The 21,145-nt window shown below is 40.7% G+C and overlaps 2 protein-coding genes across 11 annotated transcripts in view; one reads left to right on the plus strand and one right to left on the minus strand.

Moving 5' to 3' along the window:
* The first annotated feature begins 933 nt into the window (after positions 1 to 933).
* LOC117640580 (surfeit locus protein 1) lies at positions 934 to 3,001 on the plus strand. Its single transcript, XM_034377162.1, has 7 exons — positions 934 to 1,211; positions 1,381 to 1,503; positions 1,581 to 1,702; positions 1,802 to 1,996; positions 2,072 to 2,245; positions 2,330 to 2,473; positions 2,557 to 3,001. Exons 1-7 carry the CDS (start codon positions 1,128 to 1,130, stop codon positions 2,636 to 2,638), a joined length of 924 nt encoding a protein of 307 aa, XP_034233053.1. The 5' UTR covers positions 934 to 1,127; the 3' UTR covers positions 2,639 to 3,001.
* A 129-nt stretch (positions 3,002 to 3,130) lies between these two features.
* The window catches only part of LOC117640578 (F-actin-monooxygenase Mical), a 37,040-nt gene continuing 19,025 nt past the window's right edge, over positions 3,131 to 21,145 (minus strand). The window contains exons 5-29 of one of the 10 annotated variants that reach the window (XR_004587439.1): positions 20,890 to 21,097; positions 20,683 to 20,796; positions 20,499 to 20,600; positions 20,140 to 20,396; positions 19,766 to 20,023; positions 18,666 to 19,685; positions 18,495 to 18,548; positions 18,125 to 18,391; positions 17,584 to 17,722; positions 17,372 to 17,505; positions 17,086 to 17,292; positions 16,678 to 17,013; positions 16,316 to 16,584; positions 15,974 to 16,227; positions 15,751 to 15,884; positions 12,357 to 12,530; positions 9,205 to 12,267; positions 8,689 to 8,952; positions 8,480 to 8,521; positions 7,405 to 7,567; positions 6,981 to 7,161; positions 6,738 to 6,850; positions 6,496 to 6,666; positions 5,181 to 6,405; positions 3,131 to 4,984 (exon numbers count right to left, since the gene is read on the minus strand). Coding sequence is in view for 9 of the 10 variants with exons in the window: in XM_034377151.1 (XP_034233042.1) it covers positions 6,134 to 6,405; positions 6,496 to 6,666; positions 6,738 to 6,850; positions 6,981 to 7,161; positions 7,405 to 7,567; positions 8,480 to 8,521; positions 8,689 to 8,952; positions 9,205 to 12,267; positions 12,357 to 12,530; positions 15,751 to 15,884; positions 15,974 to 16,227; positions 16,316 to 16,584; positions 16,678 to 17,013; positions 17,086 to 17,292; positions 17,372 to 17,505; positions 17,584 to 17,722; positions 18,125 to 18,391; positions 18,495 to 18,548; positions 18,666 to 19,685; positions 19,766 to 20,023; positions 20,140 to 20,396; positions 20,499 to 20,600; positions 20,683 to 20,796; positions 20,890 to 21,097 (8,196 nt within the window). In the remaining variant the exon portion in view is untranslated. The other 9 variants (XM_034377156.1, XM_034377152.1, XM_034377151.1 and 6 more) reach the window with 9 other exon arrangements.

Here is a 21,145-nt window from a genome sequence, read left to right on the forward strand (position 1 = left end):
AGGCAGGGCCTTGCTCCAGGCTGCAGGCTCCGCTCCAGGCGAAGTCCTGGTGGCGTCCATGGGACGCCTGCAGAGCGTGCAGAGTGCTGCAGAGTCACCGATTCAAAAGGGCCCTTATGGCATTATTTTGACAGGATGCTCACATCTCGGGGGCACACGGCAGCACAGCGCGGCGTACAGTTTTCCTTTCCAACATGTTAACTACGAGCTGCTGTCCCAAAAAAAGTTGAAATAATAGAGCTATTATTCCCGTCCCCCTCCCCCTCTGTCCTCTCTCCCGTTCCTTTCTCCTGGCCACATGGCGCCTCTCTATGCGGCTGCCGTGCCATGCCCTGCCCTGCCGTGCCGTGCCCTGCTCGCTGTAACGATCGGGTGGCCCCAAGCCCCACGGTGCCCCTGTGGCCCCAAACGGCCCCACCAGAGGCTAAAGCGAGCCGGCCGACCCGCGCGCTGGGACCGGGAAATGGGTCAGCTGTACAGCAGGGCATAGCGCGGCATAGCGCGGCACTACGCCCTGCCTGGCTGCGCCTGGCCTGGCCTCCATCTCAAGAACAAATTACAGATCAGGAAACAAGTTAGGAAAAAGGGGGAAATCCAAACAGAATTTCCCCGTCGAGTCGCATTTTTGCTATTCGCCATGTTCCGAAAAGCACGCAGGCTAGTGGGTCGCCCTAGGATTCCCAGTCGAGAGTCCGGACAACAGTGCTGTCCCGGAACTGTGAAGGATTGGGGGTTCCATCCCCGAAGTCCCGCTCGCGTTACTTGGTATGTATTTGTCCCAGGGGTGTTTTGAGCGCACTTTGGGAAATACATCAGTTCCACCCCATCGACACCTCTTTCGTCACAACTAACACAAATACAGAAGTTCAGGTCGTAGCTGGCTTTAGATGGGAGCTGCGCTGGAACACTGTTTTCAAATTCACCCGCCAGTCGCTCACCAAGGGGTGGTGGGGGGAAGTCCGAGTGACGTCACAGGGTTGCAGAAATCACTTTGAATGACTGAAGTACCGCAGAAGTTTCCGTTGTCACCTCTTTAACCAGTCCTTGGCGTGCTTCGCCATTCTGCGGATGATAGTTTCGCCTTCCCTCACTTTCTTTATTGAGTTCGTGCGAGTGTAGGTCCTGTCATGTTTCAATCTACGAGAGGCCTGGCGACTCTCAGGAGCCCTCTGTTGAGGTTATGTTCATCTGAGTTGGACTTGTTTTTAAATGTAAGTTTTTAATGTCACAGTGTCATCGTCTGTGAGTTTAATTACTGTAGTTTAGAAATTGCGGTTTTGGAAAAAATTACCTCATGTTATTCTCCGTTGCACCATGACTTCCCACTTATGTAACTCAGTCGTTGACACTTTAGCTGAAAGTTTTATTTTCCCTTTACAGAAGACAGTAGCAAATCCTGGTAGGAAAAAGTCGACATGGGATCTGCTTGTGTATCGTTCTATGGCTACCATGCGCAGACCACTTCCAAGCCAAGGACCCCCACTTCATGCTTATTTCCTATTGGTAATTATGTGATTACATGAGTGTCAACTCTTGTCTAAACAGGGCTTTTAAAATTTTTAAATTCTGTCCATTTCTAGGCTATTCCTGTAACTGCATTTGCTCTTGGCTGCTGGCAAGTTAAGCGGAAGACTTGGAAAGAGGAGTTAATTGAGCACATGCATCGAAGACTACACCGGAACCCCATACCCTTGCCTCTTACGTAAGTAAATTTTATTAATCAGATACACTTTTTCATCTATTCCCCTTTGCATTTGCTGTTTTATTCGAATAGTGGTTTTGTTTGTCTCTCCCACTACAGAATGGAGGAAATTGAAAAACTTGACTACTGTCCTGTGGTTATAACAGGACATTTTGATCATTCAAGGGAGCTCTATATGGGCCCTCGAGCTCAGATAAATGTGGAAAACCATAAGGGGGGTGAAGGTGGCGGTATTTTCTCAACTTCAAAAGCAGGTTACAATATTATAACTCCCTTTAAGCCAAACGATCGAGAGTAGGTATTCATTAAATGTAGTGTGATTATTTCCACTGTTCCCTCCCAAAATGTACACCTTTCAATTTTTTGCAGCTATTATATCCTAGTGAATAGAGGCTGGGTACCTGCTGATCGTAAAAACCCAGCCAACCGAGCTGAAGGTCAGATTACAGGGGAAGTAACTCTAAATGGAATCATTAGATTGCCTGAAGCCAGAGAACCCTTCATGGTAAAAAATTCACCTGAGCGAAATGTTTGGGTGTATCGGTAGGTCTTCATTTTTTAAACCTTAAATAATAAGCATGATGTGATAAATAATTTTGTTTCAATATTGTCAAACTCTTTGTACAGGGATGTTGACAAAATGGCTCAGATAGCAGACACAGCTCCAATTTTCATAGATGCAGGGGAGGATTCATGGATTCCGGGTGGTCCTATTGGTGGTCAGACTAACCTTTCTATTCGAAATGAACATCTACAGTACATATTGACCTGGTTAGTACGTTATTAGTCTTTTTGTCAGTAGTGTGATCTGAGTTTTCATTGCTGCCACTATAAAATTTAATTTATCTTTTCAGGTTTTCTCTGAGTGCTATTTGCACTTACATGTGGTACAATCAATATATAGCTGCTCCAGGACTCAGGGGAAGGTTGAGATAAGTGTGCCGAAAATACACTATTTCCTTGTATCACATTTTAACTCATTTTATTTCCCACCCATACTCATATGTGTAGGTAGAACAAATGCTCTTTTAATTAAAATATCATATTTCTCTAGTCAAAAGAAACATTGCATGCAGAGAAAACATTCACAAATTTGCAACTTGATATGTAGTGTGAATTTTTTCATTATTAGGCTGTGATTATCCCTCTCCTTCCTCTTATACTCATCTGTATTTGGATTTATAAAGCCCTATGAGGTGCACTCTCTTTTCTGAACTACTATTGTAACTTTTAATCTCAAGCAAGAATTCTGTTTCTATATGTATGTGTTCACAGTTTAAAGGATCATAAAACATGTAAGCATGTGTCTCATTTCCACACCCCAAGTTCCTGTTCCTGTTCAGATGTGCAACTATTTCTGAGTGTGAAACGCTCCACATAGCATCAACCAATTTGCTTTGCTTGAATTGTATTAAGAAGACGACTTGCTTTTGTTTCAAGTAATTTTCTTTATTGCAATCACTTATACAGAAAAGGAATATTTCTTTGAGGGCAATCTTGTTGGGAGTTCATTGAGCAACCTGTAACTAATATAGATCTAATAGCTTAAGCTTCAGAGTCAAACAGCGAAGAAGAACTGGGAAACATGCACAGTTCCTAATGTAATTAAAATTACATGGCAATTGTAATGCAATGCAATGAAAGGAAACTCATCCGGTCTACCAAAGTGACAAATGATACATTAGGATTGCATGTGGCAAGTGCTTTACCACAAATTATAAAATATTCCAACAAGCATGTGTTATCACATTATTTAGCAATTTGCATGATTGTTATCAATCAAATACAAAATTCTTACATCCTATTACCCTTAATGTTAAACCAAAAAATAATTCCCAACAAGTATTTCAAAATACAAAATCAAACTTTGTTCTTTGGACTTGCAGTAAAAATAGTCTCTTCCAACAGGCGCATAATAGCACCGCAGATTCCCCTAATTTTTTCTTTTCTCGAATTCAGTACATTGACTATTTAGTAAAACTATGGGGCATGCTCCCCAACAAACCATACAAAAGTCAGAAAATTCTACATAAATAAATATCTTGGTATATATTGGCAACAAATATCATCTTGCACATTTACATGTGCATAGCCTTCTCATAACTGACTGAACAGAAGGTGATGGAAAAATAAATTGCCTTGCTTCCAGTCTGGTGATGTGAACAGACACAGTTAAATCATGTAACCAGACATAATGCTGAAATCATGCATGATGCTTCATCATAACATTGGACCCCCTATTTCTGGTAAGTGTTTTCACATGGCAATCACTAGTCCTACACTAAAAATTGAAAACTGTCTAAGATCTTGTAAGTTTCACAATCACCTGTAAAAAGCTTCTTCAACTAACTAGAGGTAAATCACAAAAAGTACTTAAAATGACATTTATGACCTAAAATATTTCTGTACATGGACAATTCAAAATATACACATGTCAAATACAAATTTCCTGGGTGTGCACAATCAGGCAAAACAGATCACAGGTTGCTGATGTATTTACAAATGACACTGTCTGCCCCGAGTAAAATTAACATTTCATGATTAGTCACTTCTCACAGAAGGGCAAGTCAAAATCAAAACATATGATAGGAATAGAAAAAGAGGCATACGTTACTTATAAAATAAAAGCAATCACCATATCACACCTTAGTAAAATTTGTTTGACAGAAGTCTCACATAGAATAAGTACTATCTTCATATAACTGAGCTCTCTTTGAGCGTGAAAGTACATGCATAAACACTATGCAGCCCTTTGAACACATAAAATACAGTTCATCGAGAATAAGTAAAACTGACAAAAGAAAATTGCACGACGCAACACGAAATGAACTATCTGACGAATACAATTGCAAATATTCGAAATTCATTTGAAAATAATTGAAAATATCTATTTCATCCAGTCAGACCTCATGTAACAAGCTACTATATTAAACACTTTTATAAGAATTCAAAGGAAAGCTATGCGAGATATGACAAATCAAAAAAAGAATACATAAGATAAAAATAAAATGACAGTGTTTTTTTTTAAAACAAAAAACAGGACAACTAATTATAGCACTGTCAATGATCACATATTTTGATAACATGTATTAAACAAAGCATTGAAGAACAGTAAATGCTAGTCATAGCCAATAGAGGAGAAAAAGTGCCAGAAACAAAGTAAATACTTTGCCAATAGATGTGCAACATCGGCTCTAGACATGAGACTCCTTCCTTAAAGGTGTTAATCGTAATCCTTTGGCTAACATTTGAGCTTCAAGGTCTTTTTCCTCCTCTTGGTACCTGATCAACAAGAAAAAGAAAACACAGTCAAACTACTAAAGTTGAAAGGAAATTTCCACTGCTGAGCAGCGAGCCTTAAGTGCTTTGATATAAGAGGGAAAAATTGGAAACAAGGAATGGTGAACTACCAATTTTGGAGACTTTTGTTGGATCAAATTGGGAATTCATGAGGCTGCTGTGTTGCATACTGGCTTACCTTTTCTTGTCGCTGAGCAAGGTTCAGCTGAGAAAAGGACAAGGGGGTGTTGATTTTGACTTGACAAGACAGTGGGACTGGATACAAGGAGGGAGGGAGCATGGTGCACATTCCATGCAATCCATAAATGTGGCTGTTTTGCCCATTTCACTAACCTAGTTGCAGTTGACTATTTGGAATGGAATGGGATGTTAGCACAACACACAGTGTGAAAACTAGGACCCAAAATATTCAAATGCAGTTCACCATAAGTTTTACATTGCACTCTCCGAGTGGCTTCCAATTAAGGACCCAATATATATCAAGCAGTTTTGTAATTTGCAGTTTTGTCATTTTTGTTCACCTCAAATAATTGAAGGGCTAAGGAGCAGAATATTGTTAACTTATAGTAACAGCATGCAACTAATAATGCAATTTTCTAAATCACAAGTGGGGGAAGCCATCACAGCAGAAAGAAATAATAAAAGTAACAAAGCACATGCAGAACAAAGTCTGTTTGTAATACGTTCTTTCTGAGAAAATTATAAGACTACAAAAAATCCGAAGAGACTACGAATAAGAATTACAATACAGTTCAGAACAGTGACTAGCCATGCACAGAGAAAAAACTAATTGTTCAACCAAAAAAAAAAAAAAACAACAAAAGAACAAGGCAATAAATCAAAAGAATGCAAAGAACTCATGCATCACCAAAACCAACAGAAAGGGAAAAAATAAAAATAACAAAGAATAAGCAATTATGAGACAATACTGGAAAAGTTAGAAGAGACCAATAGGAACTCCAATACAGTTTGGGAAAAAATGACTAGTTGTCCAGCAAGAAGATACTGAGTAATGACAATGCAGTAGCTAAAATTAATAATTCTTTTACAATAGGACATTTTATGAAGGTGTAAACATTCCATGCAACACCAACACCAACAGGGGATAAAAAGGAGTCATAGAAGCACATGCTAGGATTCTGGGTCTGGAAGGAGAAGGCCAACTACAACATAGGAAAGTGCCCAAGCTACTGCAAGCTGTGCTAGCCACAGCAGTAGGACAAGGAAGCGTTGGGTTTTCTGTGGCCTGTGCCTGCGCACTTGTGGCATATTGGCCAGCCATCCGCACCTTTGTCGATCAGCTTCTAGTCGTGCAATGAGGGAATCCCGTTTCTGCACAATTTCGAGCATCTCACTTAGAATTCTGCCTTCAGTGGCCACATCATCGCCTGTCTTACTTGCATCTGAAACAAAAAAAGAAGAGGAAAAACTATAACAAACAATTCTAATAACATGAGTTGAAAATTGAACTGAGGTGCACTTTAATGGCTTACCATCTTTAGAGAGACGATCCCTCAATTCCAATTGAAGACGAGCATGCCTGTCTTCCAGCTCTAACTCTTGGGCTCTAACTATCAGTTCTCTTTCATAACGTCGTAGTTCCGACCTCTCACGCATCAAAGTAAACCATTCATGAAGCAAGTCCACCTCTTCACGCCCGCTTTCTGAGATTTTCAAATAAAAGCATTAGACATATAAACAGGAAAATTTTTAACACTAAAAGAAATGATCCCACCATTGCCTTCTCCTCGTAGAGCTTTCTCAACACTAACTCCTTGTTGTTCCAATTCTTTCTGCTTCACCTCCAGTTCTTCCAGCTGACGCTGTATCTCCTGAGCCATTCGAAGCCTGTAGAGATCGAAATAAAATATTTAAATTAAAATAACCCTAAGATAAGAAATTCAATGCCTTTTCACAAAAGCTGCAAGATAAATAGTTGGCTCCTATATAAATTTCACTCTGGTTACTTAAGCAATACCTTTTGAGTTGTGCCTGGCGAGACACACGTCTGCTAAGGCGAGTTTGCTTCTTTGAAGAAGATCCATCAAGTGACAGTGAACCATGGGTTGGTGTTGACATGCCAGTTGCTCGGGAGTCATCCAAATCTTCTAACTCAGATTGGCTGTCATCTACACAAGCATCAACATGCCACTTGGTGCCTGTAGTATCAAATATCAATGTGACTTGGTATCAACTACTTAATTGAATCGGAAGTGCTTAATGAAACAATACACAAAATTAATTTGTGCTTAGGATCAAAATACTTTTAAAAGAACCTAGAACGACCTTAACATACAGTAAATATGTACACCAAATGAAATAAACCAAGACTTACAAAATTACTGGATACCCAAAGATAAAATATTCTATACTGTATCTAACAATAGAACACTACTAATTACCTGAGGCTCTTGGTAGATAACTGGATGGTGGAGGTGGCACTGGAGGTGGACCAAGGACAGGCGCCATTGCAGTATTTGCTGAGGAAGCAGCTGCAGCTGTCATGAATCCTCCACTTCCTAGAGACGAATCTTTTCCGGAAGCTGAACACTCCTGTACCTGCTGCTGGGACAGAAGAAAAAAAACGAAAAAATTAGGGCACAGTCATAATTAGCCTAAACAGTACATGAACAAATGGACAGACCAGAAGAAGTAAGGTACTTTTAAGAAATGCCTTTACAAAAAGTTCATTGAGTATCAGCACAAAACTATTATTTTATTAACAACAGCCCAAAAGAATCAAGCCAATTGAAATTTTGATGAAAAATATAAAACAAATAGAGAGGTAATACAAAAAATGTTAACCAACTACTACAACAAACATGCAAAGAATTTTAAATTGACATAAAGTACAATACTACCATCTCACAACACTGTTTCAAGTTATACATACAACTTCCAAAATAAAAGGGTGTGATTAAAAACCCAATTCTAAAAGTATAAGAATTAGTATTCAAGTTAAGAGCCCAAGAACAGAAGGACAGCACAAAAAGGATTTTCCTCAATGAAATCGATCCCCTCAAGTGGAAAGGAAATTTAAAGCACCCAAAATATATAGTCCACACATTAGGAAAATCAAATACAGCTAGGATTAAAAATTGTACCCCTTTAAAAGCTTTCCAAAAGTGTTGACATGCTTAAACCATGACCCAATAATAACAGTTGTAAATTGGAACAGGAAATAGATAAAACAAAGTAAACAAAAACAGGACACTACCAGCAACAGAAAACAAGAGAAAATACAACTCTCAAAGAATGCTCAGAGATTAGAAACAATTATTTCCTCTCAACAGACAAGTATCCTTTTTGTTGAAAAAAATTGTTGCTAATCCCTCCACATTCCTCTGGTTATAAACAATACTTTGGAAAGAAAAAAAAAAGTATTAAAAAAAGAAATTTGAAAGATGCAACAACCATAAAATCCACAGCTACCAAACAAATTGTCAAAACAGCAGACAAGGTGGCAAAAGTGCTTACTTCAAAATCAAAAGAATAGTCATTAGCTCCAACACGGTCCAGCTGAAATGGAACAATCATGTTCAAAAACTGGTTAGAGTCAAGTTACCAAATATTTTATCTGATCACAACAACCAGGATTTCATGATCAGTCTTTCCCAAAATTTCACAAAAATCGATCAATGGAAATGGAAGGTAGGTATGGAGGTATGTTCAACTAAGAGTCTTACCTTGATTTTGTCCTTCTCTTTCTCCTTGGACTTGTGAGCAAGACGGAACCGCGGGAATTTAATGTGTTCCCGATCTCGCTCCCGGTCCCTGTCAGGAGTGTTCTGACTTGTGCTTGGGGGTGACGGGCTGGAGGGGCTACCGCTTGAACTTGACTTTTTGTGAAAGAAGTCGGAAACAGCTTGAATTATGCTTTTCCGTCTTTCTGAGTCTTTAGACTTAGGTCTTGGTCGTAAGGTAACCCCATCTCCACCACTCACCTTTAGCTAAACACAATTCGTAAGCAAAGAATTTGTTAACAAAAATATGATGAAAACGTGTTTGGTACAACTAAACAATTAAGAAGTTATTTTGAAGTAAGACTGAATAAAATAGATAACAAATAAAAATGAATGAGCATGAAACATCAACAAAAAGTTATTAATAAAGCCTGAAATTTGGAAAATTACCAAACAAATATCAACTTTATTGGTAAAATAAGATGAAAAGAAAAAAAATCTAGAGCTATGCCACAGTACCTTTGAAGAACCAGCATCTGCACTGCCATCAAGTACTGGAGTTCCTTGCACCCTTTCTACACTGGAATCCAGTCTTCGGCTTGCTTTTTCCTTCAGGGCTTTGATGTAGTCTTCAGGACTCAGACCAAGTTCTTCATCAGATTTTAGTCTTGCTCTAGCTCTTGCCTCTCTACGGGCACGCTCTCTATCAGCAGTTCGTTTTGCTTCCTCATGCTTCGCTCGAGGTGGAGCAACAGGAGTTTTGAAAACATCATCAGGAGAACTAAATAACGCTTTGCGGATATCAGGCAAGGAAAAGGCCTCTGGGTTAGTAAGAGGGGTATCAGGTAAAGCAGCAGAGGTCTTTTCAGCAACTTCATGCAGTTGATCCACCCCATGTACTGAGAAAGGACGGGCTCTTGTTTCTGACATTGCTCTCTTCTTCATGGAAGTTAGTGGTGTCAAATACTCTTCTCTATCATCAGGAGTTGACAAGGTTCGCTTCTTCACAGACAACATGGGAGTATAGAACTTTTCTTTTTCATCAACCTTGTCAAGAATGTCATTATCACTGTGGCATCTGCTTGGGTCTTCATTTTTGGCATCAGCATATGTATTTGCTGTATTTGATAATGCAGGAGGTGCTACCGCTTTACTACTTTCAGTTTCTAATTTTCCGAGGTTAGGAATACATCCAATAGAACTGGATCCACTCAGGGGACTCAAGGAGTTCCTTAACCCCTTGCGTGCCTTTCGTTCTTGAGGAGATTTTTTCTGGGCCAGAAGCTTATCCATTACCATATCATGAATCAAACTTTTCTGTTTAGAGCGCTCTTGGGAAAGTTGCTGTAATTTTCTTGATGTAGTAGGAGACTTCAGTGACCCACTTCCTGCATTGTTAGTTGGAGAATTATTAGGTTCTTGAGGAGTCGGTGTCATATCCAATTGCAACTCTGCAGCACTCTTCTCCTCTATTGGGGACACCAACTCGGGAGATGATTTGTTGGACCGCCTTGACTTCCTAATATCAATAGAATCCTTGGCATTGCTGAAGGGAGAAACTCGACCCTGAAGCCGCTTCACACACTCAGCATACGCTTTCTGATCTCCTTCGTCAGCCCCTTTAACAAGAGCAGGAGGAGGAGGATCAAGCGGGGTATCGACAATAGTTACCATGTCGCTGGTGGTAGTTGTGGCATCTTCTGTAGAGGGCTCAACATGGTAGGAATTGTCTTCATCAAATAATTCAACTGTAGAGGATGTGCCCTTGTTTTGGTCCAAAATACTTTTAGAATCTGAACTTGAGCTGGTGGTATTTTCAGGAGATGACATGCTTGCGATGGGAGGAATGGTGGCATTGCTATCAACAACCGGAGTGGCTGCATCTTCATCTTCCTCATTGTCCTTTAATTGCACATAGCCATTTCCATCAGGCAAGCGCAAAAGCTCTTTATTGATGGCACATGGCGACGTTTCATCAGAATTCACAAACTGTGCATAGCCCTTATACCTAAGGTTTTCCTTGATAGGATTATTCTGATCATCTGTGCTACTTCCTTCTTCTCCAGTGTCCATGAATTCAAGATTTTCTTCTGAAGCAAGAGCATGCAAGCGAGGTACTGGAGCAGGGGCATGGGCAGGACTGCGAGCATTGTCACTTTCAAAATCTTCAAGGTCCTCACCGGTGGCAATCTTTGCCGGACGAACATTTTCAGCACGAACAGGCTTCTTTGAATTTTTGTGTTTCTTGTTTCTACGCAATGTCACAAACTCAGGATTAATGTTAAACTCCACATCATCTAGGTCTTCAGATACACCTGGATTTGCATCGTGAGCCCAGTCTGAGAGCTCAGTTTCGGTAAGTGGAGCTTGGCCAATGTCCGTTTGGATAGAAACTGGAGAAACAGGACTGCTGCGACCGCTCCCCGGCCCAATGTGTTTGCCTAAAGATGATAAGCTGATGGAGCTGAGGGGCAGGTCCAGTGCAGGCTTCACTGGGTGGACAGTCACTTGACGTTGAGAGACATCCTGGAGCAATTCACCACACGAATTATGGACTTCGACCCGAGGAGGTAGTTGCTGAGATTCTTGCTTCGCCTTGTCATTTCTTTCTTCCTCTTCCTCAACTTCATCCACAAGACTGACATCTGACGAAAGGGAGTCACTATCCATATCCCCTTTTTGTCCCTTAACATCCTGCCAAGCGATAGATGGGACAATTATGGAGGTTTCATGAGCTGGACTTCTCGGCCTGCTGTCTGTTTGCTTGTCTGAAGCTTCATGTATATTATTCTTCTCTTCATCAGAACCCTGAATAATTAGAGAGTCTGGTTGAAGACTGTCGAGTGGCTCCTCTGGCTCGTCTTTGGGTATTGAAGTCCGACAATTTTCCACTCGGAGGGGCTGTGAAGTTCCTTTGCCACAAACATGTTCAAACACATTGTCAGAGGGCAGTTCTTTATGTCCAGGTAGTGAGACAGCCGCTACATCTGGAATACTCTTGTCTAACTTTAATGATAATGACTTCTCTAAAGAAGATTGACGACAAACATGGGGGAATACCCCAGGGACTGGAGGCAACTCCTTTTTGCCATAGGTGGCAACTGTTGAGGCAGTGATACTCGATGTTGCAGATGATGGTAAAGAAGGCTTGGGAGAAGTATGAAGTTTAGTTGAGCTCTGAAGAAAGGCCTGCATTGTTGGACTGGGTTCTGGAGCTGGGTTCAATAGTTTCTGATGTTCTGAGATTTGATCAACAAAACTTTTGAATCTTGAATCCAATGTTGTGGCTGAGCCCGATTTTTTGACTGATCCAGCACTATCCCCTCCTAGGAGGTACCTCTTCTTGAGTTCAAGGGAAAGCTTTGAGGCAATGCCCCCCGTGGATTGGGTTCGATTCAAGAGGTAGTCTCCACGGCGGGGGTTTATGAGTGGCGACGGCCGCACTGGAGTAGGCTGATTGACCACCTCATTTACGACCGCGTTATTGTTCGACTCCACTTTGTTCTGGAGAGGGGAAAACTGCAACTTGATACCCGCTGATTCTTTTGTTATATTACCATTAACTACATTCCCACTGCGTATCTGGAATTGGAATTTTAAAAGAAATTATAAAATGAAACTCTCTTTGAGCACAGGAGGCCTAAAAGCAATAACACTTCATTGAAACCCACCTGAACTTTTTTGGGCTCTTCAAGATCCTGTGTAAGATGATCACTAATAATGATATCAGGGATCTCATGTCTTGTGGGTGTAGTCCCATCATGCTCAAACTCAGAATCAGTTTCAATCTCAGTAGCTGAATTTTCCACACTTTCAGACTCTGAAGAGGTCTCCTCTGACGCAACCTGAGGAAATTAAAAACATTAATAAACAAGACAAAATTAAATGCCTTGGTTGAGATCCTGAAAATTTGCCAAGAGGAACACGACAAGAGACAAAGGCAAACCAAATGATATGAGCGCTTAATTAACAGGCCATGTCAGTTAAAATGCAGTCTGAGGATGAGTGAATTTTGATAAGTATCACACAACACAAAATAGTATATGATGAATTTGATGAGTCGAGTCCAAATTCACCACTGATCCAAACAATGCAAAGATGAGTGAACTCTGCTGGGAATTAAATGCCTCCTAAATATAAGAGAGAAGAGAATCACGCAGAAGATAATGGCAAGAGAAAGAGCATAAAGATTCAAGCTATCATTCCTATAGATGCAAAAGGTGTATCAATATATATATATAGAAAGAGAGAGGAACTACATATCATTCCTTTCAAGCGCTCAGTGTTACGTCAATTATCATACACCCCTTGAAAACAAGAAGTTCCATAATTCAGCTAGAGCTATGTAGTTAGTGCACTTTGAGAACTCACACTTTGGAAGAAATATATGCAAGACAGAAATATTTACACAATAAAGACATTACATGTGCTATTCACAGTAATATGCAGAAGAATGAGCAATCCAGGAGCCTTCGTGTTAGAGGATCACAAAGCAGCTATTCTTTCTCAACAATTTTTCCAAACGCCACTGTGAAAATCCAGTCAGGAAAAACTTTGTACAACACAACTCATGTCCTCATCCTTAAAGGAGAACCTCAAAATTTGGTTAATGACCACACCAAAAATAAAAAAACACAACAAAAAACTCTAGCAAACAAGCATTTTTCATAAATACCTGGAATTAAATGGCTTTGGAAAAACATGATGCAAGAGGTGCTACCAAAAAAATGTGGTTGTGATGAACTCTGACCTCTAAGTGAGGTGGAGTGAGAGAAAAGCCCACACCTACACTAAGTAATAATATGGCAGTTTAAATCTTAAAAAGAAACATTTGATTTGTTTGATAAAAGACGTAACACAAAATCTTCCTACAATAATTGAAATCACGATCATTTATTGGTTTGCTCAAGAAAATGACTAGAGAAAAACATCACAAAGTAATAAAGACAATAAATAGAATGAGGCAAAAATAATCCCTACACCCCTGATGCAGGTGTAGAATTCCAACAATGGTCACATAAAAATTGGCACAATACAATTAATTACCTATGAAATCACACAATTTTCTTTGGATTTGGAGCCCCTGGTGCCAGAGGACGTACGACTACTAGGAGAGGAGTAGTAAGAATTTGGGGAAGATGTATATTTTGAGGTATATGCTGCTCCTAGCGAGCCACTTGAGTTGTAAGATGAAGATGAATAATTCTGTGAAGGATAAGATGGGGATGAATAAGAAGATGTGTAAGATGGAGAAGTATATGGGGATTTCATAGATGAAGATGAGGCATAAGATGATGAAGGCGTGTAAGATGATGATGGGGTATAAGATGATGATGGGGTACTGTAACGTGAAGTGTAATTGTAAGTGCTGCTGGGAGTGCTGTAACGAGAAGTGCTGTACGAAGAAGTGCTTGGTGAATTGTATCGACTGGCAGTCAAGGAACTACGTCGCGATGACAAAGAAGAGAGCGCTCCACTAGAGCGACGGCGATATGATACAGGAGACAGTGGCCTGGAAACAGGAGGAGATAATGGTCTTGAAGGTGGGATTGGAGCAGGTTTGGATAAAACTTCAGCTTCTTTGGGACTCTCAGGAACTAAAAGAGGGCTTTCAATTGTTTCAAAGGAAGTTTTCTCTGAAACTGAAGCATTTACAGGCTCAGGACTGCTGGATTGTTCTTCAATCAAGTTTGAAGAAGGTAAATCCGGGTTTGGTAGCGGAACAATGTGACATACCCCAGGTGAGGCAGGTGGGGAGAGAGCAACAGGAGAAGCAGTCAGATTTCCTGTGGGGGAGGATGGCCTTGAAAGTGTAGTTGGAGTTGTCGGCAATGATGATGGGGTAGCAGGAGGAGAGGAGGGCGTAGCGGATGCCGTGCTATGACCAGAGTCATGTGCGTTTGAGGACTTTGCCATTTCTTTTTCTTTTTGATCCACTTTAGGCTCAGTTTGTCCTTTAGCTCCCTTGGGAAGTGGGCTTGAAAGAGTTGAGACAATGCTATCAGCGCTGCCAGTCTTATGCTTCCTCCGTCTTGTAGGGGTGGGTGGGGCCTGAAGACTTGAGTCCTTATTAGACAACACATTATCTTTTGATTTCTTTTTCACTCGCATTGGTTTGGGAGAGGGCGGAACAGATGAACTGTTTGAAACTCCCCCCTCCCATTTGGGAGATGGAGGGGCTGATTTAGAAGCTTTCAAGCTATTGAAATCAGGTGGAAGCAAATCACGTGGTTTAGACCGAGCCTGCTTTTTAATAATAGAAGAGAGAGCCTCTTTTTCACCCGCAGACGAAACAATAGGGGGACTACTAATGTTTGAAGTGATCTCAGTTTTAGATTTCAAGTCAGTCGGTCGATTCACAATAATAGGCACAGATTTAGATGGCAGAAGAGATGCTACATCAACTATTTTTGCAGCCACAATGATATGACTGTCTGGTTTCTTTACAGGGGGAGGTGATGAAGGCAGTGGTGATGAGTTTGCATGAGCTTCAATGGGTTTAGTAGGCTGTAAGACTGCCGTACAGTTCATATTTATAACCGACTCAGAGTCGGACCAACCTGAATGTCCATGAAGAGAATCTGAGTCTACAGAAAAATTTGCAATGGACATCTGATCAGAGTCAAAATCTCCACAGAGGTCATTAAATAATGCATCAAAAGCAATTGGAACTAGATCAGAAGGTGGGGCGGTAGTAGGAGGCACAAACATTCCTTGCAGAGTTACTGGTCCTGATGTGGGTTCTTTTGATTTAGCTGAATTTATCATAGAGTTAAGGGAATTCAACCGCTTCAAGTTTTCAAAGTTTAAATGAGAAAGGACTTCAGGGGGTGAACTTGGCAATTTGGGTGATCCACTTGGAGTCTGCGTTTGGGATACAACTGAGCCAATGTCAGACACCAAAGAATCCACATCAGAGTTCACAAGTTGTTCACTAGTTTCATGATCGGTATTGATGGTCTGGATAGCATTAACAGGGATGTCACTGTCAAGAGTGGTAAGGTCACTCAAAGAACAAAACAGCTCAGAAGAACTGCCGTGGGGAGATGTGGGAAGAGTCTTCACCTCAGTATCTGAGCCAGTGTCAGTATCATTCCTTCCAGGCAGGCAGTCGGGCACTTCCAGGCGCACTTCTTGTTTCCGTAGTTCACGCTGACGAATTTCTTCTTCACCTTCAGTGGCTGTGTCACTGTCATCATCTGAAATTTATAGAGAGAGGGGTCAGCTTTGCTTTTCCTTGCCCATTGAGTTAAAAAAAAAAAAAAAAAAGAATCTATTACACGCTTACCTTCACTGTCATACTCCTGGTAACTGAAGTCATCACTTTCATCCTCATACTCATAACTTCCACTTTCAGGCTCATCATCTTCATCAGCATTGGGTTCTAGGGCGCTGCGGTCCTTGTCACCGGCTCCGTTTTGCCGAGCACCGTCGGTGCTATACCGCCTCGTCCAATTCTCTGCTAGCCGAAGGGTCTCATCAGCAGTTAAGGGAACATCTATTGCTTCTGCAAAGGCCTCTGCACCATCATCATCCTCATCACTGAAATAAAACATAACAAGATTTAGTTGAAATACAAAAAAAAAAAAAATGACATGCAGTCCTGGGGTAAATAACTCAATTTATGTACCTGAGATCAGACAAATCGTCACTTGAATCACATTCGGCTGCAGATGCTCCAAAGTTGCGATCAGTCCATTCATCTTCGTCCATTTCACTGGGGTGGTCCTCCTGGTCAGAGGAACCTGCAGCACCAGCTAAATTGGAGAATGTGATACGCTCTGGAGTCTGTCCACGGTCCAAGTCCAAATCAATGTCCAAAGGCTGGGGCTGAGGAGTGCTGGGAGTCTTCTGGTCTTGACTGTCAGCAGTATCAACACTTGAAGCAGCATATTTGCTCTGAAAAAGAAAAAAAGGAAACACTTGCAAAACTTCTACCCTTCTAAACATAAAAAATACTAAGAAAATTATTTATTATTAAACACTACTTACCTTGTCTGGTGGCTTAGCAATTGTGAGCTGACGCGGTATGTTTTCTTTACCAAGTATATTCCTAAGCTCCTCACTTTTACGAGCTGTCTTCATCTTTTGTGTACCATGCATACCAAAATGATGGGTACAGAAAAACCTACTTCCAAATTTACCATCACGATCAAATGCATAGCTACCAAGTCGAAGTGTTGTGCTACAGTATTCACATCTGAAGCAACCTCTGTGGAAAAATCTTCCCTCAGCACTTAGACGTTCCATTAAATATACCCGTTTATTACAGAAATGACACATTTCAGATCCTCCTTGGGCAGGAAGCACCAATGCAGGTCTCGAGTTCTGCAGAAGACAAGAAAGTTAGTTAATATTTACCAGTCATAAATGCAATGAATTTGTAAATGCGGCACTCACCGATCGTTGAATATTCGTTTTTTCAGCTTCTTGCTGATTTTTATGAGCTAACTGAGCAGCCATAGCTGACACTTTTCCAGCCTCGAGAGACCCACCCTCTTTGATTTTCTTTTCAAGCTGCTTCAAACTCATGTCTATTTCAGCATACTTGCTTGCAGTTTCCTCATCAAATCCCTTTACCCTGAGCTTTCTTTCCATTGCAGAAAACTGAATGAAGAATAAATAAAGTGTCAATTACAGGTTTAAGCATGTTGCAAAATGGGGTACGTCATGTCCAATGACAAACCTTATCATCAAATTGCTGACGGCTCCACTTGGGAACTTTCTCAGCACGTTGGCGAGGGCTACGGCCTGTTGTTTTGTTTTCAGCAATCTTCTTTTCAATTTCTTTAACATTCCAATCAGTCTTTTCAATTTTTCCTGCACAGAAAAAACAAACCCTTATGATAGTGGAAGTGGGCACTGGATGACAAACAGGCTTTTTAACAAAATGTTTACCAATGGCTCTGTTTAGGTCTCTTGGCTTTTTCTCTGTAGCTGGTACTCGACGTAGTTTATCCTCAATGTGTTTGATTCTACCAGAAAATTCAGGGTCAACAGTTCCCCTTTTCATTTCTTCTTGCAAGCGATCTCGATCCTGGAAGCAATTTCAAAGGTTAACCATCCCATCTACATTATGAATGTACCTAGAACATACAGTACAACATTACATGCAAATTCTAAACACAGAAAAATAGTTGAGAAGTAAAGTTTCAATTATTGCACTCCTGAAACACAGTTTTCACTTGACAAACTGAAAAGCACAAACAAAATAGAATACATTTGTTAATGGGAAAATAATAACAATTTCAAACCATGCTGATTAATTAACACTGGCAGGCAACAAGTTTTGAAGTCACAAAAGAAGGCCTGCAAAGCAAAATTTCAGAAACCATCACGACAGCAGCGACACAACATATAGTGTTTAGAGGCCAGATTTCACAGATTATGAAGCCATGAAAACAATGTGCACAGAATAAATCCATCCAGGCAGCCTTACAGGGTACAACAGTTTCTGCTCCAAACTCTTTACTCTATCCTGAAAATCAGGAGCCGTCATACGGTACATGAAGAGAGAGTAATCATCGAATGGTGTATCATCATCATCCGAGCGTGGCGCATTTGCCTGGAGCATCTGAATACTTTTATAAAACTGTTGTCTTGTAAGCATTTGCATGTACTTGCTGCGCTGCTGTCGCTCAATGCGATTCTGCTTGATCTCTTCAAGGCGCTTTATACGCTCCTGAAGCCGAGACATCTGCTCCTCCTAAGAGTACACCATCACCAAACACATATAAACGAAGTGTCTCATAAAAATAAAATACTGCTACCTTTAAATGAAATATCTCTGTTCTTCTTACTCAACTCACCAAGCTAAGACCCTTCAAATCAGGGGGAGGACACCTCAGAGCTATTTGTTCTTCCTATACCATTTACAAATACTCCGTGAATTTTTGAAAATATTCCCAGTGAACAAGGCATCAAAAACCCAAGTCTTGGGCCATATAAATAGAAGATAAGATAAAGAAGAACACACTTACCAAAGTCAAGGCACTGCGATCAGATGCACCACTACGTCGTTTTCTATTCCTTCTTGATACATCATTGGCATGCCTTCTTTCAGGATTGCTAATGATTGAAGATGCTGTACCATCACGATCACCTCTGTCACTGCCAAGCTCTCGATCTGAAGCATACTTTTTGCGGCCTGAAGACGGCCGATGGTTGGTGATTCGGCCAAGCAAACTGACTTTCTGTTGGGGTGTAAGTTTACTCAATTCTCTCATGCGAGTTGCAAGCAGAGCTTCGGACGTTTTCTCTTTTTTATCCTTGACAATATCTTCATCATCCAGCTTCGGATGCTTTATGTGGGGGATTTCACCTCTGAATGTATCATAAATCTGAGAGAGATATGACAACATTGCTAGTTTATCAGGTACTTCGCATTCCTCCATCTCTTGAGCTGTCATCACTGGTGGAATACCAAGCTCACGTTCAAGAGTGTCAAACGCTAGTTGATTGTTCTCTACAATATCATCAGGCTTAAGTGAATGGAAATCAATTAAGTCAGGTCGATATCTATGAATGATAGCACACAAGGCTAAGCCGTTCTTGAATGAAGATGTCATATCCGAAATATGGATATTGTCATACAAAGCCACCTGCTTCTTCAGCCAATGCAGCAATGTATCTGGGTGGACTTGAGAATCTTTCCGGCGTCTCTTCTTGGGCATCTCAAGAGCACTTGCTGCACTCGGGTTCAGAAGCATGGCCTCTAGTCCTGAAGGATCGTCTGTGTCAAAAAGACCCCTCACTTGGATGGGCAACACAGCTCTGCTATTGAAATTTGGATATCGAGTCTGAGGCTCCAGTGTGTAGGCATTGAGGTCCCTGTTGAGGTTCTCTGGTGTGGTTTGACCAAGTAATCTGTAAATGGATTCTCTTTCAGCCAGAACCTCTAAAGCTGAATACTGGCCACTACCCCATGCTTTGATGGCCCAACACCCATCCAAAACACTCAAGAAACCTCGAGCACAGCCTGATCCAGTGGGCCAAAATGGCTGCAAGCAAAAAAAAATTAATTAATTGAGTGTGCTTTAGACATCTATGGGCAGGAGACTGAAACTGTAAACAAAAGTACCTCAAGTAGACTGTCACCAACAAGGAGGGTCAGCAGTTTGTGGCCTCGCCTTTCAACCACACGGCTGGCATTTTCTGCTGCATACATTGAGGTGAAGTCAAACATGGCTACATCTGGCTGGCCATAATGATTGACAGCAAACTCAGTGTGGGGTAGCTTATAATTAGTAGAAAAGTCTGCTGCCTCCCTGGCATACTCCATCAAAGCTTCTTTGTCTACATTTTCTGGGTCAAGCAGTTTGGCAGTGTCAGGATAGTCCTACAACAAGGGGAAAAAATGCCGTATACACACAAATTATTGACAAGGTACATTTTCTTAGCAAGAAAAACTAAATTTGGTATAAAAAAGTAAAATCAAAAGAAAATGGATTTTACCTGCAAAATCACATTTTTGTTCAGAAGACTATGCTTTTTGGCAGTCATTACAAAATAATGTGTTTCATCTTTATAGTACACTATGTTCTCCAAATCAATACCAGTAGCAGCATATAAATCTTTGAAAAATTTCTGATTAAATATGAATGCTACTCCAGATATTTCTTCAACCCGAGCTTCTGCTTCAGACCGTCGATTTATAAAGTTAGCAGTGATAGCTATAGCTAGCTTTCCTCGAAATTCCTTCCTTCTAAAGCCTGATGAAAAAAATATTGCAAAATCCAGTCAAGTCAAAATTGGGATAAAACTAATAATGCATGTCAATTAAAGCAAATATTGTTTAAATGAAGGTACACTACCTTCTAAAGTGTTGCGTTTGCCATCAGCCCCAATGAGTACATCAAATTCATACTGTGAGACTGGATGGTCTGGAGGACTAGTTACACACCTCCATCCAATTCCTTGAAAAAAATACAGAGAAGTTAAAGAAATATCAGAGGATGTGTCCAAAGTTGAAAGCAAAGAAGTATCTTTTTTGCTTACTTTCTGTTTGATCCTCAGGGGGAGGAACAATAGCCTCAAAGCCAACACCTTCATGAAATTCGACACCTAAAATCAGAGCTACCTTCAGCAATATACATTGTAGTTGACGAATGCCTGAAACAATAGAGAGTTGGCCATTAATATTTTAAGAAAATAAAAAAATCTCAAACCTCTCTTAAACTAACAATTGGACCAGCGATAACTTACTAATATGGTCAATGGCACCAGCACAAAATTTTCCAAAAAACTTTTTGGCTCCTAACGCCCGAAGGTCCTGAATGACAAAGGGCCACAAGTGCAGCACATTGTTCCTAGATATCCTATCTCGTTTCTCAATTACTACAACTTTGCATCCTAAAAGCTGGGCTTCTATAGCCGCTCGCAGGCCACACGGTCCTGCGCCTATAATAAGTACCTGAAAGAGAGAAAAGATTAAACGTTAGAAATTGAAAAATCAAAGAAA

Source organism: Thrips palmi, unplaced genomic scaffold, assembly GCF_012932325.1.
Source record: "Thrips palmi isolate BJ-2018 unplaced genomic scaffold, TpBJ-2018v1 HiC_scaffold_12, whole genome shotgun sequence".
In the NCBI taxonomy this organism is placed as follows: domain Eukaryota; kingdom Metazoa; phylum Arthropoda; class Insecta; order Thysanoptera; family Thripidae; genus Thrips; species Thrips palmi.